The 26,115-nt window shown below is 43.7% G+C and overlaps 1 protein-coding gene across 17 annotated transcripts in view; it reads left to right on the forward strand.

The window, feature by feature from the left end:
* Window positions 1-25,794, forward strand: part of CHL1 (cell adhesion molecule L1 like) — a 151,122-nt gene extending 125,328 nt beyond the window's left edge. For 16 of the 17 annotated variants that reach the window (XM_019755807.2, XM_074312207.1, XM_074312206.1 and 13 more), the window contains 13 exons: window positions 793-917; window positions 3,759-3,860; window positions 4,027-4,224; window positions 5,900-5,970; window positions 10,651-10,873; window positions 12,011-12,126; window positions 12,270-12,474; window positions 12,664-12,786; window positions 13,384-13,563; window positions 16,838-16,999; window positions 17,599-17,730; window positions 19,636-19,708; window positions 22,245-25,794. In XM_019755807.2, coding sequence (XP_019611366.2) covers window positions 793-917; window positions 3,759-3,860; window positions 4,027-4,224; window positions 5,900-5,970; window positions 10,651-10,873; window positions 12,011-12,126; window positions 12,270-12,474; window positions 12,664-12,786; window positions 13,384-13,563; window positions 16,838-16,999; window positions 17,599-17,730; window positions 19,636-19,708; window positions 22,245-22,461 — 1,927 coding nt within the window. In that variant the 3' untranslated portion in view covers window positions 22,462-25,794. The remainder of the gene's footprint in view (window positions 1-792; window positions 918-3,758; window positions 3,861-4,026; window positions 4,225-5,899; window positions 5,971-10,650; window positions 10,874-12,010; window positions 12,127-12,269; window positions 12,475-12,663; window positions 12,787-13,383; window positions 13,564-16,837; window positions 17,000-17,598; window positions 17,731-19,635; window positions 19,709-22,244) is intronic. The other variant, XM_019755808.2, reaches the window with a different exon arrangement.
* Window positions 25,795-26,115: the final 321 nt, after the last annotated feature.

The raw sequence follows: 26,115 nt of genomic DNA on the forward strand, positions 1-26,115 counted from the left end.
CTTCCCACAGGACGACAATATTTATTCCAATAAACAGGAAACTGCGGTGAGTATATTTCAAAGTTAGTGGAACAGTATTAGGAAAACCACGTGTGCAGTTACGTTAACATTACCTAAGTCGGACAAAGGGTATGATTCATATTAAAAATGTTCATATAGTGAGCTTGATGAAAAGTCGGCAAAAATAGAACAAATGGTAAACAGCTACGAGCTGCAGAAAGAAGCGCCGGTCTGCCACCTGCTGTTCAGATAAATCCCATCGGACCCTTAGCAGATACTGACATGCTTCTGCTCGTGCTGGAGGCCGAAGGAAGCCACACTGGCAGGTTGGGGACTCCAGCTCCTGGCACTCCGGCTGCTGGAACTGGGGGGCCCAGAGCTCTGCCTGTGTAAGGAGCAGCCCTCCTGGTCCTAGTGGGGGTTCCCGGAACACCTACTTGAGTAAGAATTATTCAAATGTATCAGAGCTGTTGTCAGGCTGGTATGGTCTCCAGACTCACCAGGTGACACAGGTCTAACCCTGGCGCTGGCACTGCACACGCTTGGATTTGGTCACTAAAACCAACACCAAACAAACCTGATCCTTTTCGTGCTGTGTAGACGTGGTAAACTTGAGGAATGCTTTATCTCCAGTTTTCACCGGTGACGTTCTCCAGTGAAATCTGCATTGTGTGAAGATGGTTTTTTTCTTCTTTCTTGAATGGCTTTCGATGGGGACTTATGTTTTTGAAAGATCATGTTTCTCCTGTTCGTGCTGTTTCACTGTCCTCATCCTCATGCTTCTCCCTGCAGGGTAGCTATCGACGGAGCTAGTCTGACCATATCCGCTGTCACTCTGGAGGACCAGGGCATTTACGCCTGCTCTGCTCAGACTGAGCTCGACAACGTCACTGCTGTCACCCAAGTGACCATCCTGGGTGAGGGCACTCTGCTCGTTTTCTTTCCATTGCTGATCAAACCCACTGTTCTCACACAACTCAGTCCCTGCGTATAACTTGCTAGTTTGAATTTTTCAATTAAATAGTAACCCACTTTCCATACTTTCTCCTCTTCCGCCCAAGAAATTAGTGAATGCTTAATCCCCTTCTCTGGGTAGTGGGAAGTAGGTGGCATCTCGGCCGCGACACCTGAAGCTTGCCTGAGTTCCCAGAGCATGCCAGCCGCCCTTTCCTGGTGTGCAGAGAAGTGGGGCTCAGGGTGGGGGCGGCTGGTGTGCAGGGGTCAGGGTGGGGGTTCCTGGGGTTGCACAGTGGCCATGCTCTAAACGAGAGGCAGGGTGGCAGGGCCTGCAAGGGATCTGCAAGGGGATGCCTTTCATTTATTTTTCAAGTGACAACTCTAATTAGAAGGCAGTGTGCCCCCTCACTAGGCAGGCAGTTCAGTTGCCCCTGGCATCACCGCATTTAAGGCTCTTGGGCCGTCCGCAGGGTGTCTGTCCAGTCTCCCTCCTGAGTAACTGCCAGCTCCCTGCTCTGGAAAGCTGACCTGTACGCATGGCGTCCACCGGCCGCCCACCCTCAAGCTGTGTGCAGCCCGTGGGAGCCCTGGCAGCACAGGGTGGGTGTGTCCTCCCCCCACTGGGCTGGCTTTGTCCCAGCACCGCCTGTCCCGGAGACCCTCCCCACACGTCTCTCCGTGGGGTTCCAGTAACTGCTCCCTCTGCCCCCCGCATATCCAGCCAAATCTCTTAAAAGACTCTTTACTGAAAACTCTTTGAACTATCTGGAATTGTATTAATGATACAGACATTTTTATGGTTTTCTCTTAGAATTCTGCTCAGTCTTTCCCTTAGTCTGTTGGTATTCCTCCAAAGTGTCTGGTTTTGCCTACAGTCCTTTATCAGGTGTCTGGATTAATCGTTATTAATAGTAGGCTCTGGTTGCTGGGGTGCACAGGTAGGTGGCAAACGGTGGGGTGCAGCTTGTGAGGAAGGCATTCAGTCCCTTTGGAGGAGGCTGGCGAGGTGTGAGCGAGCAGGGTGGCTGAAGTGCTTCCCATGGAGCAAGGCCGCCGTGTTTCAGGCGAAATGAGTGGCCCCCAGGCCAGGTCCCACCTAAATAATCCTAATAATAACAGCTATAATAATAATAAGGGGAGGAGGACGAAGGAGAAAAAGTTGTTCCCAGGTGGTGGAAGGTGCGGGTTTGCTTCCGTAGAATTGTCCCTTGTGATGAGAGGTTTGGCCACAGGAATTCTGGCTACTGCACAGGACAAGCAGACAGGTTCAGTCCTCTCGTAATTACCCCAGTTGTAATTCACCACATGATATAGTTCCCGGGGAAGTGGACTTTCTCCCAGGTGCACAAGTGTGGGAGACACGTGTCGGGACACGAGTGCAGGGAGAGGAGACGACAGTCGTGTTACCTTTGGCTCCGTATGTGACCTACCAGTTCAGGGTCATTGCCATGAACGAGGTCGGGAGATGCTTTTCCAGGGATTCTGCGCAGTGGCCGCCAGCGAGGGGGTTGGCTCCCAGGTGGCACGTGCTGCCTGAGTCTCCTCGTAAAGTGGAATATTTCAGTCTTGTAATTAGGCTGCCATTTTCCAGAACCATTAAACTTTGATCATTTAAAATAAATAGTGACCATGCTGACATGTACCATTTATATATGAAAGAATTACCAATTACTAATAGAATAAAAGTAAAATAAAAACAAATTCTGAGATGGCTGCATTTTCTTAACCACTTCTTGGAGTTTATGTTCTAATTTTTTAGGCCAGTCTCTGGCTCATATCACCGTAACTAACAGTAACACATAACAGATCCATGGGAAGCTTCTAAAAGTCTCTTTTTCCTGGAAAACAGTTTTGAAAAGCAATTATTTGGCCCATTTCAATCCAGACTTTCCAAAGTCGTAAACATCCTTTAAGAGAATCTTTCTTCTAAGTGTCAACAGCATTCAGCCATTCTAGCCCTGTAGGCGTCTCGTAGGAGCAGATTTTGATGTCACCTGCAGCAGGTTGCATGCGTGGCTTCAGGGACTTCAGAAATGAGGGCTTTAGTGAGTGCTGGGATGGCCAGTTCTCTGAGCGCAGGGATTAGAAACCCACTGATAAAACTTCTGATGTGAGGCACTAACCACGTTCTCAAATAAATGTGTTCTCTTCTGAATGGAAAATATGTTTTCTGTCAGTATAAATGTTCAGCCATCGACAGATGCTGGGGGGTGGGAGGTGACAGAGGTTGCTGCCCTTAGAGGAGGACGAGCTGTGGGAAGGCCAATGATGTGACTGTCATTGTCTCCTTGGAGAAGAGACACATGTCCGCGAGGGCCTGGGAGAATTACAACCAAGTTTTGGAAGAAGAACCATGAGGGATAAGATGTCTTTTTACTGTTGCTTTTACTGTGAAATACCATAAATGGCCATGTGCATCAACACTCTTAAAATTAGTCATCCCCAGCTCAGTTTCCCAGGTTGGGCGTAACATTTTCCAGGGCCAACCCTTCCTCTTCCAGTACAAGAGGCCTGCCCACTCCTGGTCAGAGCCCAGGTCCAGAGATGGGGCCAGCACAGCCCCCCAGGAATGCTGACATGTGGCCAGAGCGGCCCTGGACACCGGGCGGGTGGTGGCCGTGAGCCCCAGTAGGGAACAGACGTAGAAGAGTCTGCGCTGGGACCAGGACCTAAGGGCCGTGACATGTGGACACCTGAGTCAGCAGACGGGGCAGAGGGAGGGGGGCTGCCTCGCGCCTGGGGAGGGCTGGGGACAAAGGCCACTCCAGGTACTGTGCTTATGTTCCCTTTCCTGTGACCAGATGTCCCGGACCCACCAGAGCACCTGAGCTTGTCCGAAAGACAGAACAGGAGCGTCCGGCTGACGTGGGAAGCTGGAGACGACCACAACAGTGACATCCGCGGTAGGGGAGCCTGGGCGGCGTGTCACTTATACCCCGGGTCACAGTTAACCACTGTTGCCAACTGTCCTTCTTAGAACACCCGTTAGACCTTCGCTTCTGGGTGTAAGTCTTAGGGTAACGTGAACGTCCCCAGTTGGTTCTCATTGCTGTCCATGTCTGCTGCCAGAGTACATCGTGGAATTTGAAGGGAACAAGGCGGAGCCCGGAAGGTGGGAGGAGCTGAGGAGAGTGCAGGGAGAGGAGACGACCGTCGTGTTACCTTTGGCTCCGTACGTGACCTACCAGTTCAGGGTCATTGCCGTGAACGAGGTTGGCAGGAGCCAGCCTAGCAGGCCGTCTGACCGTCACGAAACACCCCCAGCAGGTAAGTGGCTTCTCATCGGGTTTCCAAAAAAACATTTGGTTTGACCCACCTTTGAAAATCTAAAACGAAAAAACAAGATTGCTGGAGTGGTCTTGGCTCTTAGATCTTTCACAGTCCAGAGCTTGAAAAATTCTGTAAACTGACAGACAACACATAAAAGATTCCCATTGCACCGGTCTCGCAAGTACTGAATAAATGTTTGGTACAGAGCAGGGCACCCGGGAGGCACACGGGCAGACAGTTACTCGGTAACTTCTGATAACTAAATATCATGTTAAAATCAACACGAAGTAAGTTCTACGTGAAGTCCAATATATAGAGGGATGCCAAGGATTCAACTTTCTGAAATAAAACTTCTGACACATTATAGGCACCTTGTTAAATTTTCGGTGTATCTGACATTGTTCATTTTAGGCATCTAGTGTACTTTTATAGCTCAATGTCTGTCTAAAGCGCTAAATGTCTGTGGTGACACGGGGGATTTGGACCCAGGAAGTCAATGCAGGCTGGGCCACCCCTGCAGCCCTGACGGGCAGTGCCAGGGGCCGGGTGCAGCCACCCCCACGGCACCAGAGGCAGGACAGGTGCCTTTATACTTAGAGCTGCTCCCGGGCGACTGGGACCCTTCGCTTTCTGGCTTCCGCGTGCCATGTGCTGCGGTCTGTCACGTGGCTGATCTCCACCAGCCTTTGGACCTCCTATTCTTGTCTGTTCCTTTGAGTTCCATTTGAAGCCTGGCCTTTGAGAAACAGAGGGACAACATCACGGATAATTAAAGCCTTTTCAAAGTCTAAATTAAAGTCTAAATTCCAAAGACACTTTTCTTTGCTTAAATCCCGAGAATAATGGTGCTAAAACCATTGGTGTTACCGAGTGAGCATGGCCATCCCTTGCTAATAACATGGTACTGTTTCCCCGGGAATAAACATGCTAGGACATACGTCCCCTTGGGGACTGAGGAAAAGCAAGTAGAGGTAACAACTGAATCAGACACTTATGTGCTCTGAGTTGAACCTGGCACTAAGCTGCCCCCGAGCCCTTTCTAATAAAGTAGATCCATCTCTATGAATTCGTGGACACATTACCTGCTGCTGCCTATTTCTTGGCCCTAAACTTGGCTGTTGACATTAATTAGTACCTGAGGGGAGTTATAGTAGCTTAGAGGCAGTTATTCACAACATACATTTCTGATAATAATTATAATGGACAAAGGAGAGGAGGTTTAAAAATATAAAGAGCAAGTTTAAAATGAAGATGGGTAAAGTAAACCATCCACTCTCCATTGGATAATCAGTCCAAGAAACTGCTCCTTTAAATACAACACACATTGTAAAGCTGCCTTATGAGAGATAATGGGTGTGTTAACAAATCTCACTTTGCAATACATACATATAGATGTGCAGTGTATGTACATATTTGTATATACACATGTATGTCAAATCATTACATTGTACACCTTAAACTTACACACAGTTACGTGTCAGTTATATCTCAATAAAGCTGGGGGATCAGGAGGGGAAACTGCCTTAAATCTTTTTAGGGGCTGAACTTGATAGAAATGAATAAATGTATCAAAGGTATTTAAATGTTTTTGTGGGGGTGGGGAGACGGTCAGATGAGTTATCTATGGACCATACAATGGGGAAAAATAATTTTAATGCTTGTAATTTTTCAGCTCCAGACAAGAATCCACAAAGCATAAGAGTCCAAGCCTCTCAGCCCAAGGAAATGATTATAAAATGGGAGGTGTGTATTGTTTAATGTGCTACGTGTTTCTTTGTGTTCTTTTTCCCTTTCCTTGTCTGCATACTAAGTATAATGATAGAAAATGTTCTTTATATTTTAAGAGCAAAGAAATAAGACTTTCATATTTTATTACATTTTATAAATATATTTTATTTGTGTAATTTAAAGATCATTGGGATTAGAATGTTGTGAAATTGACTTTTAAAGTGCTAAGGAATTTAAAGAAGACTGTCCAGGTTTATTTAATTATAATCAATTTCCGGAAGTTTCAGACTCCTAATATTTTTACTATCATTATATAAAGTTTCTCCTATTCAAAAAATACTGACTACCTTAACCTTTCACCTCATTTTAGTATATAGTCTAATAAATATTGTACATATGAAAAGAATGACCCCCAAATAATAGTTCCCAGCGCTGGCATTTCGTATACTCGCTTCTAATTCCGAGGACGACCTTGTCCAGAGAGCATCACGCACGCCTTGTTTGAGATCCCGCAGCGGAGGCCCCAGGGTTGGCCATCCTGCCCATCCCCACTGGAAACCTACAAAGCTAGGATTGAAACATGGACATCCTTAGACTTCAAATGCTACTTTTCCCCCTTTACATGTTTCTTAAAAGTTATTAAATGGGTTTTCCTCTTTAAATTTGGCATAAAGTGGTATATCTGCTCAGATAACTTTAATTTTGTGTGTGTCATTTCTAAATTTCTCCTGTAACAGTGGATAACTTTTTTCCCTCTTCACTTCTTGGGCATATTTCATGAACAAGTATTTTAACCTATTGGAAAGTAGATTTCTGATTCATAATAGCCTTCCAACATTGGACTAACTGGATTTTACATAAGAATAGAACATTTTTGAATGTATGCTGGAATATACTAATTTATTCCCACACCTCATTCCTGTGATTTTTGAGAAAATTTTAGCTGTATGAAGTTTGCTTTGACTTTTCCCCTCGTTACCTGATCACATGGCCTGTACTTGCAAAATAGTTAATATTTTCATATCAACACTAACCCTTTAGTCCCATTTCAGTCAAATTAACTTTTACAAGTTTAAAATTTGAAAAAAAAAAGAAAGGTACTACACAGAAACTAAATGTGTTCAAGAATATTATACTTTCCTTGAATCTGTGGTCATATGTAGTTGCTGCCACATTTCTTGCTAATTAACTTACAGACTGAAATTAGGTTAGTGTTTTATTCTTTTCGAGTATCTCTGTCTTATCCTCTTTTAAGTTCCACAGACACTGCCATAAGCGAGGTGCTGTAACTGCATAGATGACAGTGACACTGTAGTTAGCAGGTCAGTTCCTCAGAGAAGTGCTGTGTTCTGCCAACACGCACCCATTAACCCTCAGCGCTCCTGCGGGAGCTGCCCCAGCTCGTGGTGTCAGCCTTGCTCTTCAGACGCTGGACCAGACTGACTGATGTCACCAGGTGCCACGTGCTGAGTGATGGAAAGAGGGTGGGCCTCTTCGGACCTTCTTCCTTCTCCTGTTACTCAGAAATCACTCTTTTTTTGCCCCCAAAGAAAGGCAAGGCTGATTACTAGTGCCCTCTGCTTGTGCTAATGGGATTGCACCAAACAAGGGCTTATAATTTGAAGAGCAAATGGTGTGTAATTTAGTAAGTAATTGACTGCAGGATGGACGGAATCAGCGGTTTGGAACACACTGATGGTTGCATTCATGTTATGTTCCGTTGTGTTTATTATTTTAAAACACCAGAGGTCTAATAATTAGAGGCACACCCAGTGAAGTTTAAGAATGTTTGCTCATTGTTTGTTGTTGTGCATGGAGTATCCTCAGGACAGGAGGAAAATGCTGGTCCTTTCCCAGGTAGACGAGCAGACACTGAATGACCAGATCCCCTGCAGAGACTGACTTAGAAACGAACTGCGGTCTCTAACATAATCTCAGAGAAGACATTTGTCTATAAAAGAAAAAAAAAAGTTGCTCTTTCACAAAAGTGTTAACAACGAAGAGCCCTGATTTTCGCTTTATGATTTTTGTGTTGGCATCAAAAGTGATTCAATTAAAAGTAATGCATTGTGAGGTCCTTGGCTTATATAGGCAGTAAAAAAATAAATACATGAAGTCTTGCTGTCCTGGGATATGTGTTCTAGGTGGAGGGACAGCCAATAAGCAAATACATTAGAAATAAACTAATATTCCATTTAATGAAAAATCCTTCAGAGCAAAATAAGGGGCAGAGCCTGGTGTGTTATTGATCTCTGTGCACTTACTAAGTGAATGGAACCTTATGTTACAATCAAAAATGAGTTTTGGTTTATCTTATTTAGTTCATGTTCTGCTGTATATGAATTATCTTTATAAATCAGTCATGTTAAATAGTAAAGGCACAATTTTGTTAAAGTAACAGGTGTGAAACATGTAACTTGATAGAACTAGTCATTTTAATTAGCATTCTCTTCTAAAACCCACTTTTCATTTAATGGAGTGAGCCCTGTCTCACACACAGTCTAAGTGCTAAAAATGCTGTATCTTGTCCCTTTTAAACAGAAATTGAGAGCCCACGGCAAACTGATCAGTCAAATAATTATATCAGGATGATTTTTGTTTGACATTTCCCTTTGTTCTTAAGCATAAGTTTATTTATGTTAAATTTGAGTTTCAAATAGCAAATTTCTAATCTCAACAACACCAAAAAAAAAAAAAGAAAAAAAGAAGAAGAAGAAGAAAAAAACCACAAAAACAAAACGGAAAAACCCAAATCCACTGATGTTTGGCAAACAGGAACTTCTTCATTTACCTGCTTATGTGATCACAGTCCTGTGATTTCACTCCTAGAGGACCTGGGTTTTATTATTTCTACTGCAAGTAGTAGAAGGAAATCGTCCTGCTTTAACATGAAATTAGGCAGTGTGGCAATCTGCCCAGTTTCTAGATCAGTCCTTATAACCTTGCTCTGTTCCTAGATCTCTGAAAATACGGTGGGAGTATAGGCTCTTTTCCTAACAAAGTCAACATGGGAAGTTTTGTTAACACCTTCATGGGCTTCTCAGGTCCCTTGGAGGACATCCACGGACCCATCTAGAAATCCTAGACCCCAAATTAAGAACCTCTTTTCTAGAGCTTTCGTGCTCTGGCAGCTTTCCTGAGGGGCCCGCCTGGCGGCCTCCCTCCCTACTCTGCTCGTCTCCTCCGGTCTCCTGCCTGTGTCGGGGGCCTGTGTGGGTATTTGCTGAGGTTCTGTTGTCCATTGTCTGAAAACCTAATCGAATATTGCTGCTTGATTCCAGGAGTCCAGGCTCCACGTTCAGGCAACACTTAGATAAGCTTTTCTTAAAGGTGTTACCTACAGTGGCACAGTTCATGTTCAGGTTTGCCGGAGAACTTCATCAAATGGACCTGTTCTCCTTGGAGCAAAGCAGGTGTAAATTGTATAATATCATTTGTACACCGTTTTTGTTGTTGGGGCTAAGAAAGTCATAATTGCAGTGTACGGTCTGGATCTAAGAGCTCGTGTGGCCTGGTTGGCCAGGGTGCTGAAGCCACTGGGGAATTTATATTCATATGAGAGAAAAACACCTGAGGGCAAAACTTCCTTTGAGCTCGAGTATAGCCAGTAACCATGGGAATCTCAGAAGGCTTTTGTTTCGCTTTCATTGCTTTTCTTTCTCCTAGCTAACACAGGTGTTCACCTTGGAATAAACCTAGACTGGAAATTACTTTGCTTGTATTACCACACTGTGCTTTCCACGCAATTCCAACCAATGCCTCTAATAAGTATTTTAATAAATCAGATTGACTCGAGAAACATTGCAATTCTGTAAGAACACACAGGCCATCACTGAACCACTCACGTATACAGAAAAAATTACTGCCTGTAGAAGTGGACCTTACAGTCTAGGACTAAAATCACATGTTTAATGTATTTCATATAACTGATTTCATTTAAATGCATATTCCTATTTTTGTGAAATTAATAAAATGGCTGACATCACATTTTTTTTAAAAAATTAAAGTATTGCTCAATTAAAAATGAGAGTGGAAATAACCAATTTCCTATAGTAGAAATCCCCCACTAAATTTCCCTATACATTTAAATGAAGTGTGTGTGTGGTGGAGGGGGAGGGGGGGAGTATTTTCTCTTAAAGGAACAGAAACAGTATGGTTAGGGAGCTGGGAAATTATCACAGACAGGAATTCCATCTGGGAACTCACGTGTAAACATGAAATGATGTATGCCATCTCCTTCCTGGAGCTAGTTGGGTGCAGGAGAGTTCTGATGAAAATCATGGGGACCCCATTCACAACCACGGAACTCACAGCCATGTCCTCTAGGTCGCCAGGTCTTTGGGAGTGAACATGTGGCACCTAGAGGAAAATGTGAACAAGAGCTAAAACCCTGTGTGGAATTTCTTAGTAAATTCTTTCATATGAAAAGTTAGCTTTAACCACAAGGGTGTAATACAGGCATCTAAACGGTGGTGTTCTTACTACTTGGGGGTGGGGGTGGTTGAAAGAGGAACTTTCAAACTTGAAAAGAGAATGACAAAAATTTTAACAACTTTCCAAACCAAAGAGGGGATTTAAGATCCTCCAAGAAATGACCCCTCCCTTGCAACACTCCTTAGCCGCGTAGGGTGCTGGCCACCATCTCCGACTCCCCGCATCTGTGATCACCCAGCTGAGTCTTGCCTTCTGTTTTAGCCTTTGAAGTCCATGGAGCAGAATGGTCCGGGGCTGGAGTACAGAGTGACCTGGAAGCCGCAGGGAGCCTCAGTGGAGTGGGAAGAGGAAACCGTCACAAACCACACCCTGCGGGTGATGACGCCCACGGTCTATGCTCCATATGAAGTTCAAGTCCAGGCCACCAACAGCCTGGGTGCCGGCCCCGAGCCCCAGTCCGTGGTTCTCTACTCTGGGGAGGACTGTAAGTGCCCACTCAGTGCAGTGTCTGTCAGGCAGATCGCACTTCTCTCTATGAGCACTGTCCCTCTGCCTGTGGGCACACAAGGAAATGTCACTCGGGGTTCCTGTGGTAGGGTCGGCTGCAGGAGGTCGATCAGTATGGAGTGGTAAGGAAGTCTGTCGAAAGGTTTACTTTTCTTTAATTTCCCGGTAAAGCCGTTTCTATATTGAAAACCAAAGCCCTGGAATCAGCAGATTTCCAGTTGCATTTGCCCCCACATGTCAGAGACCTCCCAACAGTCCTCTGCGGCCTTGCCGGCCCTGGCTGTAGGTCTGGAGCATTCCTAACAGATGAGAGACAGACCCAGATTTGTTACAGAATTATTAATACACACACACATGCAGTTTTGAGGTGCTGGTGAAACCATATTCTTAAATTCTTACGCCATAATAGCTGCTGCAAATAGATGATTGGAGAGAGGAAGCAGAGTGCGCCCCATGTCACACGCGGGGGGCTTATTCCATCGTTCTTCCAATGTTTAAAGGCACGTGATCCAGGAACAGGAGAAGGTCGAATGTGCAATGACTAACTCCTGGTTCACCTGTTGTCTAAACTCTGCCACCCGAATAAAACTACACAGGACACGCCACTGGCCTGAGATACTAGTCTCGGCTGCTCTGCTGTGGTTCTTTCCTCTGCTGTAGCTCCCCTGTGGAAGGGGGGTGGTTAGTCTAAGGGCTGGGTGGGCCAGTCCAGCGCAGGCCCTTAGCCCGGGCCTGACGCGTACACATGCTCAGTTAATGTAGCTGTTGGTAGTCATAATGGATGACTAGCATTCCCAAGGACTTTGACTTGAAGTGTTGGTCTAGTTCACCTGCTTCCAAAGGCAGCGAGCCCCCAGACTATTTCATGTTTCATTACCAACATGTGTCCGCGTGGAGAGCGGCATTTCTCAGAGTGGTGCAGGCTGTCCTCTCCTGGAAACCCACCTGGGCTGAGGAATTCCTGTGGGAGGAGACAGTCTGGGTTCCATTTGGACCTGACCTCACAGAAGTGCTTTCTGCAGGTTGAACCATGTGAACACTCGGCCTTTGCAAAGGCCCCTAATAATCGCATTTGGATTTCATGAAAAGCTCATCATTCTCTCGTGCTTTGCAGATCCTGACACAGCTCCGGTGATCCAGGGGGTGGACGTTATAAACAGCACGGTGGTTAAAGTGACCTGGTCAACAATTCCCAAGGACAGAGTCCACGGACATCTGAAAGGATACCAGGTTTTTGTCATAGATTTTCTTCTTCTCGTTGTTGAATTAATACCTTTCCTGCAAATAAGAATGGATTTCAGTAGCAGATGAAAGAGACTCTGCCACTGTAGCCACATATGTGATATGTGAAAGGGTTCCTGTTTTCATTGCAGATAAATTGGTGGAAAACAAAAAGTCTGCTCGATGGAAGAACGCATCCCAGAGAAGTAAACATTCTGAGATTTTCAGGACAGAGAAACTATGGAATGGTTCCTTCCCTAGACGCCTTCAGTGAATTTCGCTTAACCATCTTAGCCTATAATTCCAAAGGAGCTGGGCCCGAGAGTGAGCCCTACACGTTCCAAACACCAGAAGGAGGTGAGCGCCACCTGGGACGACACCCACATGGTGGTTTTCAGTCCCTGAGCTCAACATGCCTTCCCTCATTTGCAGTTACTGTGAATTTCCTGAATTAGCTTCTCAGTTTCCATCAGAAGTTATGACTAATGGGCCTTTTTAAAAATTTACCGATTTATGAGTGTTTGTTCCTGGTCTTGTGTTTTCTAGTACCCGAACAGCCAACTTTTCTCAAGGTCGTCAAAGTCGATAAAGACGCTGCTACTTTATCCTGGGGCCTGCCTAAGAAGCTCAATGGAAACTTAACGGGCTACATATTACAGTACCAGATAAGTAAGTAGACATTCGAACTGGGTGCACCTGTTAACATTTCCACCTTGGGTGAGGATTTGGCTGCCAGTCTGATGGTGGCTGGTGGGCCGTCATACTTCCTGATAGCACAGGGCTTGTAAACTGGCATGGAGGCACACCCAGCCCACCGACTGTTCTTATAAAGACCATTTGATTGGAACATGGCCATGTCCATTCGTTTACATTTGTCCATAGCTGTTTCTCACTACAGTGGCCGAGTTGTGGCCACAGAGACTGCACCTTTTCCAGAAGGTTTACCAAGATCTGTTTCAGAAGAAAAAGAACATGCTAATAGGTACCAGAAAACATGCCTTTAATATTTATTTATAAGACACCCTGAGCCAATTACTAGCTCTCAATGTAGGCAGGGTGACTATTTTTACTAAAGCTCAGCTTTACCGTGTGTGCTATGGTCATAATATTATGTCAGCCTCATAGAATTAAATAAGTTGGCGGCTGTGAAGAATCAGGATAGTTAGTGCCTTGCACACCTCAAGCACACACAGAAGCTCAAGCAAGGGACAGTGTGACTCGAATTGTTGAGACTGCAGTGTGAGGCATTGCTCTTTGTTTCTTTAGTAAATGACACTGATGAGATCGGAGAACTAAATGACATCAACATTACAACCCCGTCCAAGCCCAGCTGGCGTCTCTCGAACCTCAGCGCCACGACCAAGTACAAGTTCTACGTGAGGGCCTGCACAGTGAAGGGTTGCGGCAAGCCCATCACTGAGGAGAGCACCACAACAGGGGACGGCGGTAAGTCCCGGATGGTTCCCACCTGCCATTTTAACCACGCTGTGGAAGGAATGCACGTACTCGCCTTGCAAATTAGAAACGACTGTATCTCAGTCTGGGCAGCCTTTTGTTTTCCACTGATGTCAGTGCACAATTTACTTACAAAGTTCACATTGACTCAATTTACGGATTTCTACACCACAGCAATCCAGCTATAGCTTTAGCATATGCCGGGTCAGGAGCTATAATTTTACTTGATAAAAATAGGGCGACACACGGTCATAAAGTTATTTGTAAGGTTAGTGGAAGGATATTTTCCTTTTGGGAATGTCCCCACACAAAAAATACTTGTCTCTTGCCCTGCAAGATATAGACATTCTGCAATGCTGATCTGATACATTTCGCCGCCACATCTTGACTCAAATACACACTGATTTATTTATCAATTTTATTGTACTGTCTACGGATTGGTATAAAATAACTGGCTTGAAAACGGCCCATGAATCTGTGGTTTCATTTGTACAATTCTCTTCATTCAGTTGCACTTTAAAAATTTTTTTTTCCAACTCAGAGCCATTTCCCTTCCGAAATTATTTCTGCAACTATGATTCTAGCAGTGTGTTGCTAAGCTTTCTCTAACATCACCAGGGCATGAGGAGAGAAGTAAGAAGGTAGAATAGGAAAGGAGGGTACAAACCAGTAAGTTAAAACGAGGGCCTTAGGTAAGGTTCAAGCTGGCCAGACTTTGAAAGATACTTGAGGAAGAGAATGGGGAAATGGGAGGTGGCAGGAGGGAAATAGGCTCATTTGTTTATCATATACCACGTGTCAGACACTGTTCTGGATGCTTTTCCAAATTTTAAATTAGAAAAAAGGTAGAAGCCGTGGAAAAAGAGAAAAATAGTAACCAGGAAAATGAAATTGTCTGTTATTTATAAAAAGTATACATTGAAATACATTCGAGGTTGTGGATCACTGTGAAATCAGTGTGTTTGCATGTGAATGATTGTGCTCTGACCTTCGCTGTCAAGTCTGTTTCTCCCTCTTATTGTTCTTCCATTTCTAAATAACGAAGGGCTTGTGTTTTCCTCAGTTTCCCTAAATACTCAGAACTCCCCTTTATGGGAAAAATATATATATTCAAATAGTTTCTCCCAGGAAGCCCATAGTTTATTCCCAAGGACGAATTAGACACCAAGTGACATGATGATCTCATTTACCTACTCCTATAAGTTAGATTTAAAGATGGTAATTGAATGCTTTCTGGTAACTAAAAGGATTTCACTTCTCAAGAGTTCAAACGGGCACCATGTGTTCTGTGCACAGAAACAGAGTCAGAATAGCCGTCATCTAAATATTTCAACCCCTGTGTTTTTAACAACAGAGATTAAGGCATGGAGAAGGCTGATCTTTAAGTAGAAGCAGGACCACGGCGCAAGCCATGCTGGTCCCATCCTCGCCAGCTGGCATCATGTAGGAACACTGTCTCACAACACGTCCTCACTGCAGCTATGGATGGCGATATGAATGGCGATAGCTGGAAAATTTAGACTCAGTTACGTTCATGTCTGACAGGTTGTTTTTAGAAGATGGAAAATTCCGTGTGTGATTTCACACATAATGCTACAGCTTTCCCTCAAACTAAAGGTGTAGCTGTTGTGCTTGAGTGTCTCACAGAATTGTCTTCACTGTCGTATGGATCAGTCATTTGAAAATGTCCCTTACTTGTGTGTTTCTGCTCTTTTCCAGGAATCTGCATTTTCAGTGTTCCAGCAGCTGTCCCCTCCCCAGTTGACTCTGATTTCCCTTCCATAGGCATGACTTGCTGTAGTTGCAGGAAAGAAGCTGTAATCCCTTTCCCCGTGATTCCAAGGATTTCAGTGTGATCCTTGAAAAAAGAAAAATACTTATTTTTTCATTGAGGAGACACATGTTGATATCACTAAATGCTCTGTAATTGATAACTTTTGTACCACTCGGAATCTATGCCTGTGTGTCTTTCTTCTCTGTGCTCTGCCTAGATAGCGCATTCTAAGGTCATCTGGTATTTCTTCAGAGAATGAGATTTCATATATAAGTATTTTTTTCTGATTATGTTCAGTTGTCACTCCGATTTTCAGGGGCTTCACATTCCATAATCTAAGGAGGAACAAACAGATGGAGTTAATTCGAAATATTCTTTCTTGTGTCATTATTGGTTTGAATAAAACCCTTGCTTTGCTCTGTTTTCAAAAGCTTACGCTACTTAGTTATATTACTGTTTTTGTTTTTCAAAGACAAAATTAATTGCACTCTGTTTCAGCGGTGTGCGATCTTAATGGCTTTGCTCAACTAACATGGCTGGCTGACTTTTCCATGGCGCCATTTTGTTATCAGTAACTATAGAATCAACTTCTAGTCTAGGGTAAAAAGTTTTAACTACTTTTTAACATGTAACATGATGTACCCGTTTAAAACAAAGTTTCAGAACCCTTAGCATTCTCAACATGGAATATATTTTATCTTCAGTATAAATTTTTAGCACTGTCTGGTTTATATTTATTCTGTTGAGTTGATTCTTAGCAAAATATCTAAGAAAATATTTTAGATATTTTGTTTCAAGATCAGAAATTAAATGTACCTTTTAATTACACTTGACTCATTTTTATCTGAGACTGAGATTCTACAATTAATATAGTGGCATATTCATGTTTTTCATTTTTTAGAAAAGTATCAATTTCTCATAGCACTTTCAGAAATCTCAGTGCATTTCATTTACATGTTCCTATAAACCTGCATTTTATGTAGCTTACATTCTACAAATCTAATGTATTTAATATATGACCATATCATGGTGCTTTTCCATCAATATTTATAGAAAAGATCAATGCAAAAAGAAATAATACACAATTAAGGTGTCACATGCTTTCATTTAGAAGCCACATGGCCATGTTCAATTTCCTGATATAGGTTTTGGGAAAGTTCAGATTTCACAAATGGCACTGTATATAATTTTTTGAAGCCTGTGTTTGGTTTTGAACCATTCATGTGACCAGGCAGATTTGTAGTACCATTTCATCAGCATGCATATCATCTTAAAAGGACATGAATTAAATTCATTTTATTTACTGCATTTCAGAATGTTAAAACAGAAAATCTTGAAATGTTGACTTTATTGTTCTCTTGATAATTCAAGAGGAAATAAAAATGCCACCAGCGGCTCTTATTCATCTGAAATAACAATATATTTTTTACTTTTCATGTCCTGCTTTTCAGTGATTACAGTTTATATGATTTAACTGTGTACATTTCTTAGGTAAAAGTATCGGGAAGATACCAGAAGGAGTAAATGTTACTCGAAAGATGCACCCAGTAGAGGCGTTTGAGCCAGGAGCCGAACCCATAGTCCGCGTGTTGCCTAAGAGCTGGGTTGATAACAATAGCATTTTTGAAGATGTAATTGAGACAAGAGGGAGAGGTGAGAAATGAGATCTCGTGTGGGGCAGCCTTAGAAGCCGTCTGTGTTCTATAGGCGGTTAGCTTGCACGTACTTCCTGTGTTAAAGGTAAAAACTTGAGTACATGCCCATGAAAACAATATTTTCAGTTTATTTCAGCATAGCCTTTTAAAGTTATCAAAGCAAAGAATGTTCTCCAAACGTCCACCTTCCCATATTATTTTGGCCAGAGTAGTTGCCTAAAGATATCTCCCGCTAATTAACACATGTGAATAACAGAAACTAAAACGAAAATCAAACCACAGAGACGCCTTGCTCTGCATATAACCAGGGTGCCTCTGCTTCCGCTGCTGCTTATTTAACTTGACCTGCTGCCCTCTCCTCTTTGGTTTCCGTCCTTAGAACCAAATGCATCTAGAGAGGGCCCTCCCTAAATAAAGATAAGCAATCTGTATGTGTTCTCCCAAATGTCCTTCATGTCACATTCCCTTGAGGATTGCTCAAAGGAGAAATAAAACTGATGCTATTTTTTGTGTTAAAAGTGACGTTTAATTGTCCCCAAAGGGGCATCATCCCAGTGACTGTTTCTGACATTCAGCCTGTGACTCTTTGTGCCGCAGAATATGCTGGTTTATATGACGACATCGCCACGCAGGGCTGGTTCATTGGGTTGATGTGCGCCGTTGCCCTCCTCACACTCACGCTGTTAACGGTTTGCTTTGTGAAGAGGAACAGAGGTGGGAAGTACTCAGGTAAAGTGGTTTCATTTTCTGTTTTACATTTATTGGGGTAACATTACACATGGAAGCAGCCTAAGTGTCCTTCAGTGGATGATTGGATAAAGAGGATGGGGTACATACACACAGCGGGATATTACTCGGCCATGAAAACATGGAACGCTGCCACCTGAGACAACATGGACGGACCCTGAGAGGGTGATGCTAAGTGACATAAGTCGAACCGAAAAGGACAAGAATCATGATTCCACTCATGGGGGCATGAAACAGAAAGCTGCAAACAAGTTGTTTTTCAACATGACTTTCAATTTAGGCAATAGTATTTTCTAGGAGGCACACTTCAGAGACAGCTCTTGTTTTTTTAGTTACACATTTAAGTCAAATTTATATTAGCACATTAGCTACACAATGGACTAAGAGGAACAATTATTCCTATATTAACTAACCAGATAGGTGCTCTAGAGTATTACGTCCAGTTTGCTGACCAGTTTGTGGTACTTAAAATAGTCTCTAGTGAGACTGAAGTACTTCCAGGCTTTTATTTTGGTTTGTAAAACATCAGAGATGTTGAGGAGACTCAGTAGGGGGCACACGTATATTTGAGAAGGCACCGTTTGCAGCATGCCTCTCTACCTCCATGGCCCGGGCATTTCTTGCACGCGCCCCTGAATGGCACGGGCGCCGCTAGTCGTCACCTGCGTGCGAGTTATGTCTTGCTGGGGACGCAGTTCTTACACCCACAACATATGCTGCTGCACTGCCTCCCGAACTAACGGTACGTAAAATACAAATAAATAAAAGCCATCCTAGTTGGTATAATGGTTGCCTTCCCTTTCATTTCATTCACTTTCCAACTTTATTGTCTGTTTCAGATATGTGTATAGTGTTGTTGCTATTATTAGTTTTTCTTAGTACGCATGATGCTTGTATATGGGGAAAGCTTTAGATCCCACTGTTAGCTATGACTTTGATGATGTTCAGATGGGTGAAGGTTCATTGACTTATGATTCATCTAGCAAATACTTATGTATATTGAACAAACAAGCGTGATTTCTAAATTGTTGTAAAATTACGTGGAAGATTTCCTGTGGAATTATCTCATTTTCCCCTGTGACGACTGAATTGTTATGACTTAGATTCACAAGGGCAAATGAATGTTCCAGGTGATTAATTGGGAGCTTTATGGAGACCTAGCATTCCTGTTGGAGTATCCCCCACAAACGGCCATCGCGAAGCGTGGTCCTATCCAAATGCTGCTGGAGCGTCCCCCTTAAAAGTAAAGGTCACCACTTCCCATTGTAGGACAGCTGAGAGACTCCCCCCGTCTCTGCAAACAGTGGAGGTGCCGTGGGAAGGTGTTCTGTTGGAGATTTCCTAGTGAGTGAGGCCAGGGCCTGCTGGTCCTGAGTCCCAATGTTCAGGAACAATCTAGTGGAAATGTCACCACTGAGCTGCATACCCTGATTACGGAGGCAGTTTGGAGTAAGAGAGCGAGGCCCAGCCAAATGGTTGGCTCTTCTTCTCTTTAGTTTAATGACATTGAGCTGATATGCGCGAGTGGCACCCTCACAAAGGTTAGGACAGTAAAAGGTGAGTCCCGCCTCGGGCCTCCTGAAGGGGCCACAGCCGTGTATCACTCTGAGGGAAGTCTTGTCATCCGTGCAGTGCTGAGTCGCAGGAAACTGCCAAGTGTGGAACTCTGATGACAAAGGCAGGACCCAGACAATCCTTTTACCCCTTGAAGAGGAAACTGATGGATTGTAGATACAACCATAAAAAAACAAACAAACAAACAAAACAACTTGACTCACTAGTGCCAAAAAGCGAGCAGCACTGTTCTCAGCGGTCATCCACCTCCCAGTAGCACAGCTCACACGTTTTTAAAATTATCTGCGTTCCTTTTTCCTCTGTTTCCTTCAGTGAAAGAAAAGGAAGACCTGCACCCAGACCCGGAAGGTCAGTCGGGGAAGGATGAGACGTTTGGTGACTACAGGTGAGCGTGCGCTCCATTGCCGTGCGTCCGGCACGGTCATCAGGCCGTGAGCTAAAGCACAAAGAAGGTTTCTTCTATAAAGAACATCCTGTAAACCTCAGGCCTTTCGTGATGGCTCCCAGCCCTCTGTGAGTGGGGCGGGTGGCCTGCGAGGCGGGCAGAGGCCTCGGGGCATCCTTGAAGCCCGGTGCACCCGGCGAATGGCACTGACCATCTCTCTGGGGAGCTGACATCTTGCAGTCACTCTTCTGCTTGCTCATTACGAATCCAGGTTGTGATGGAGTCATGTGCCTGAACATGTACTGTGTGCACCTACCAAGGTGAACAAGTCACCCTGTCCCCGAGGTGAATCTGGCCTACAGAGCATAACACTTCTGTATGCCAGTAACTGTAGTTAGTTAAACAGAATAACACAGCGAAGAGGAGCCGCTCTTTCTGCCTAGGAGGAAGTCTGGAAAAGGGTCATCCCAAAACACATAACATTGTCTTAGAGGTGGAAAAAGCGTGTGTTGTCATTAACCCCTGGGCTCTACGACTGCCTTAGGAGGAGGTAAAAGTGGGAGAAATTGCATGCGATCAGCTGTGAGGCACGTAGCTCTCGGGTGTGTCACCTTCTCACTGTCCTGCTCTCTTCCTCTCACCCTTTCCTCCCCCCTGTCCATTCTTTAACGCTTCTGGCTTGGGATGCCATCATTTCCGTTCGTCCTCTGTATACTGCAGGCAACACAGCCGCTGCCATTCCCGAGCTTACGTGGCGTTAGCAGCGGCCACACCAGAATCCTTGTCAGATCAACGACCGCCTGGCCCGTCCCTGGGCCCATCCCTGGAACCAGTGACCTGGTGTATTCTGAGTGTCTGTCCTGGACTAACTGCAAACATCTGAGCTTCGGCAGAGGCTCTCACTGCTCTGGACATATCCCTCCTTCTTCCACTGAGCAAGCGTTCTCTTTAGATTTTTACGTTTCTTGAAAAATCAGTTTCTTTCCAGAGTAAGGAGCATTACAGGGGAACAAGTAAGACGTGGGAATTTACAATTTGTGGCTCACAGTTCAGGAGGCTGTGGCCGTTGGGAACCTACAGCGACTGTTTAAAATACTTTTGAAAGACAAGTATTACTCAATTTTATAGGCAAGAAAACTCAGACAGTGCCGTGTTCAAAAACACGTCCGTCATGCTCTGACCCCTCTTTCAAAAGAGGTGAAGTCGTCCCCCGAGCCCCACCTGCCACCTCACAGTAGTTAATGTCTCCACCCACTTTCCCTAAATGACACGCTCCCCAGGAAATGATCTGATCTCCACGTCGTTTCATGAGGCAGCCTTCCTGGATGCTGGGCCCCATGGCCATGATTCTCATTCTTTTAGCTTCTCCTAATGGTTTTGTCACCACCATCTTGGGTTTTTTGTTGCTGTTTTTATAACTGTAGAAGCTCAATTGTGCAGCCAGTGACCGAGTCAGTCAGGACAGCCTGAGTTACGCTTCTGTCAAAAACAGCTCCCAAATCATTTTCTTTGTCTAGTCACGTGTCCGACACGGTGTGCTGGGCGTCTTCGTTACTTAGGGACACTGGCTGGCAGGGACGTGTTCAGACCACCACGGCGGGGGATAGGACATGGCGAACTGAGCACTGGTTCGGAAGTGACACATGGCACCCCTCCCCCCTTTTCTTTGGCCAAAGTGAATCACATGCTGGTGTGAAGGCAGGGGGGTGCCGTCCCGCCATACCTGCAGAACACTGGGGACGGGACCTTCGGTGAGCAGCTGGTGACTCCACACGTTAGAAAGTGCTAGGCACAGTCTAATAATTCTTTTCTTAGGTTCATTTTTTAAGCTTTATAAAATTGTTTAATTTGGTGTACGACTTTACAGTGTGATATCTAGTCATTGGTACTTAAAAAAACAGTTTCAGCAGGAATTTAGAAAACCATGACATTAGGTAGACATTTTTCTAACTCAGAGCTGCTTTTGCCGAAGAGTAGAACCCAAACCATAAATATAGGATGCTCATGGTGTTTATGTTCTAAAAATGCCAGACATCTTTTTAAATTTAACAAATCTTGAGTTCTTAAACGTATCAGAGGACACCCTTTGGTTATAGGAAACAGAGTTAGATTGAGTAACCTAAACAAAAGTAAGTTTTTGGAGGGATTTGGGGGAACATACAGGATCACAGGTAAAGACAGAAAGTCAAGACTTGGTGCCTCAGTTCCAAAGTTTCATGAAAGCCAAGGTAGCAGCGCTTCTCCTCCATGGATGAGCACGTTGAATGTCTGTAGGTCCCACGGAAGCTCCCAGTGGTAAGGGAACCAGAAGTCCTGTGAACAATGAGCATAGTTCCTCAGTTACTCAGAATGACACCAATTGGCGAGGACGCCTTAAACGTGTTGGTGGGAGTGTCACTTTGGGTTCGTTTATGTGTCTTCAATATTAACCTGAATATCCTGAAAATTACAAGACTGTTTGCACTCGTGTTGATTCTTGCTTCATGCACATGTCTCATGTCAGATTTTGTGGAACGATTCCTTTTCTCTTTTCTAGTGACAGTGATGAGAAACCTCTCAAAGGAAGCCTTCGGTCCCTTACCAGGGACATCCAGGCCACAGAAAGTGCTGACAGCTTAGTTGAGTATGGAGAGGGCGAGCAGGGCCTGTTTGGTGAAGACGGCTCATTCATCGGCGCGTACGCAGGCTCTAAGGAGAAGGCGTCTGTGGAGAGCAACACGAGCTCCTCAGCAGCCTTCCCTCTTCGAGCATGAACGCGGCACGCGTGGCAGCCTCCCGTGTTGGCCTGTTGGAGGGGGCAGGACGTTCACGCAGGGACAGAAACACACGGGCAGAGGAGTCCATCCAGATGCCAGCAGCCTGCAGTCGCGTGGAGGAAAACGGCACTGCCTTGGAAAGGAAAGCGGGCACGACAGGCCTGTGGCTTTTGTCAGGTGCTGAAATGCAGAACGCAACACAAATCCTGTGTTTAGAGTCACCTCAACTGAATCCAAAGTTCACCTCCGAGGGCTCCCCAGGGTCCTGCACACTCGTGACGCCCTCCTGTCCCCTGTGTGCACACCTGTGTCAGCCTGAGAATGGTCAGAGTGACTTAGCTTCCCGACAGGTTAAAAGATGGTAAGCCAACAGTTATTTAAACTGTAAGAGGAACACAAATGTCTCATGAAGACCGCTCCTTGAACACATGCAGTCTAAATGCACTATTTAAAGTTTTGGTAGCTCTTAGGTAAGCAGTCAGCTGGTATTTATTGAGCTCTAACTATTTGCCCGGAACAGTCATGTTCAAACAGAGTTCTAACTTCTTCAGTTTCAACGCCAATCATTTATTTCTGTCAGTTACGGCATCTGCAAAGGCCTTTGTTTGTTTGGATTTTTCTTGGACTAAATTCAGCTGCAAAGACAGCAGTGGTTGGAAGGTTATCTTGTGCAAGAACACGCATGAGTTCTTCGTGGTGCCGGCAGGTGATAACTCTGTGTATTTGAATCGCCGTTTCTCAATTGGCCGCTTTCCCTTTTTTCTGTGTTTATATAATGGTATGCACATAGATTTCATGAATGCATTGTACATATTATATTTACACAATTTAAAGTATAGATGTGTTTTATTTGGATGTGAGACAACATTAACAGGAGTGTCTGTGCAGCTAGAGTAAATAATAAGATACCACTTTCTAGCATTTCAGAGCGGCCCCCAATAGCGTGAGATCCCCAGGGGGAGACTTTGTACAACACATTTGGATATTGTTCTTATATTGCTTTTCCAACAGCCTCAAAATAAAATATCATATAAATATTGGGGGAAATGTTTTCCGGTTTTTCAAAATAAGTTTTGTTTGTGTGTACTGCTACCGCACCCCCAAGGAAAAGCTGTTTACAGTTGAAGTTCCTGTACATATGTTTGCCTAGATCCCATTTTAAACATCTTCAGAGCGGGGTGTTCTTCTGTGTTCTCCTTCTGTAATGTCAGTGCAAATTCAGGAAATTTATCTCCTGGCATGTGGTCTACTAGCCCTTCTAAAATTGTACATGGAAACGGTTTAGAAATAGTAGGAAGGATTGTGCATGCATGTCAGTAAAATTCAGTGTACAACTTCTCGTTTTATGGAAACATTTTTTTAACCTTACCACAGAATTCTTAATTATGTTTAAGTGAAGTTGACTTGCAGACTTCACTTTATTTTTTGAACTGTAGCTATGGGCGTATCTTGTGAAATCCTTAACTTTGATTTCAGTAGCCCACTCTATTTCTTGTGGACCAAAATTAGGGCTATTTGCAATGGTCAACACAGTAACCCATGTCCGAATGCATAAATAGGTAGCAGGTGAATGTCTTTTGTCAACAATGCCTCTTGAGTCAGGGTTTGACCACACTCCCGAAGTACGTTTTCCCAGTAGGGGAGGGCACCCTGGTTTGCACCCGCTGAGTGTGGGAACCACACACCCACCAGTGCCCCTGTCGCTTCACCTCCTCTGATTTCTAAGTAACAGCGTTTCTGGAGGGAGGAAGGCCATGCTTTGACTTGTCTAGAAGGGATTCCTGGTGCCCAGCTAGTGGTGAGGCCCAGGCTGGGCCTTTCGACTTTAGTTCCACGATTATTCTCGTTGCCATCAGCCAGAAAGGTCTTAAGAGAATCCTGTAAGTTGGCAAGAGTCTCAAAAAATCATTAGGAGCAGATTTATTATAAATGTAATAGTCTTTAAGTTAGAAGTTAACACAATAATGAAATGTCTGCTTTTCCTCGATCTTGGATGTATCCTCTGGGTAACAGGATGTCCTGCTCATATTTTCTGAGTGGCCACAACTAACGGATATGAAACATAAGCTCGCATGACAACTGCCTTTGGCCGTCTCTCTCTAGTACCTTTTCTCAGTACCATGTGGCTTCTACCGGAAACCGTCTGCTCAGAAGGAATGGGTCCATGCCCCACTTTGGCTGGTCCACTGTCGATATTATTTTAATGAAGTAGATTGTGTATAACCTCAAGGACTGTTGGTGGAATGACTCCCTAGAGAGCTGCCCGAGGGTTGGGAAAGCCCAGTCTTTCCCTGGTTCCGACACTGACTTTGTACATAAAACCTTAGGCAAGTTGCTTGTCCCCTCTGCTTCAGACTGTCTCAACTATAAAGTGCTAATGTTATCTCAGTTACCTTATCTTTGTCACAGGGTGTTCTTTTGTATGAAGAAAAATTTGAAGATGATAAAAGCTAAGATGCCTTTTAACTTCATAAACAAACCTATTATCTAATGATGTATCAAAAAGTCACCCCACACACACCAACATAATTTTTTTCCTGTGAGCACATAAATATATTTTTATAGGAAAACAAATCTACAGGAAATGAAATAAATCTACTGTTCAATGAGCAGTGCAATTTTCACATGCCATCAAAAATTACTTAATCAGATGAAAATTAAGCAGGGTCTTTGCTATACAAAAGTGTTCTTCACTGATTTTGCATGTGTATTTATAAGAAAATGTGAATTTGGTGGGTTTATTCTATTGGTATGAAGGCATCTGATATTTTAGATGTGCCCATGTTTATAAAAATGTAAAGCACAATGAAATTATGCTGGAAGTCTCAAATGATATTTTTTTCCTATTTTATATTCATGGAAGAGATGAGCTAAAGAGAGACCAATAATGAGAAACGTTGGTGTGTTTTTCTAAGCACTTAAAGCATAATTGCTGATTGAAACCCTAAATGTGTTTACGTGCCATTACGATATGGTCCTTGTACCGATTCCGAATTGATTCTAAAGGGACTGGGTTTGTAATCTGTGGTAGTGTGTAGCCTGGTGAAGTTCCTGCAGTGAAACAAGGAGTGTGGAACCAAAGCTTACTTTGTTTTGTATCTGAAGTTATTCAATTACGTCGTCAAAAGAGATAAAAGGTATGTAAAGCTGGTTTACTTGGTTATTCTTTTCTGACTTAGATTAATATTCACAGTAGAACTTTATTAAAATGTGTTTGTGTTGTAGGTGATGTTTGTATGATGCTTATGAATATGTATGGTTTAAAAATATTTTCACTGTACATGAAATTCAACTTTCCAAATAAAAGTCTGACTTCATGTACTCTAAAAATGTTTGCATTCTTTTCTATCCAGATAAGAAGAATCAGAAATTACATATCAACCTTATCGTCAACTGCCTCTGCTCCTGGAATATCTATCAGGAAGTATAAATTGAGAAAGTATAAATGAGGTATAAAAACATATTTTGATTTGAATGTCTATATTCACAATAGACCGTTTAATACCATTAACATTAAAAATGTAATATGTCAATCATTTCTATACTTATGATTAATGTCAAAGTAAGATGAATGTATATTCACCTGGTTGCTTTTAGAACAATGCAGAAATCTCACTTTTCAAGAAAATGCCCAATATGCTACATTTTCAA

The sequence above is a fragment of the Rhinolophus sinicus genome, linkage group LG10 (genome assembly GCF_036562045.2).
Source record: "Rhinolophus sinicus isolate RSC01 linkage group LG10, ASM3656204v1, whole genome shotgun sequence".
In the NCBI taxonomy this organism is placed as follows: domain Eukaryota; kingdom Metazoa; phylum Chordata; class Mammalia; order Chiroptera; family Rhinolophidae; genus Rhinolophus; species Rhinolophus sinicus.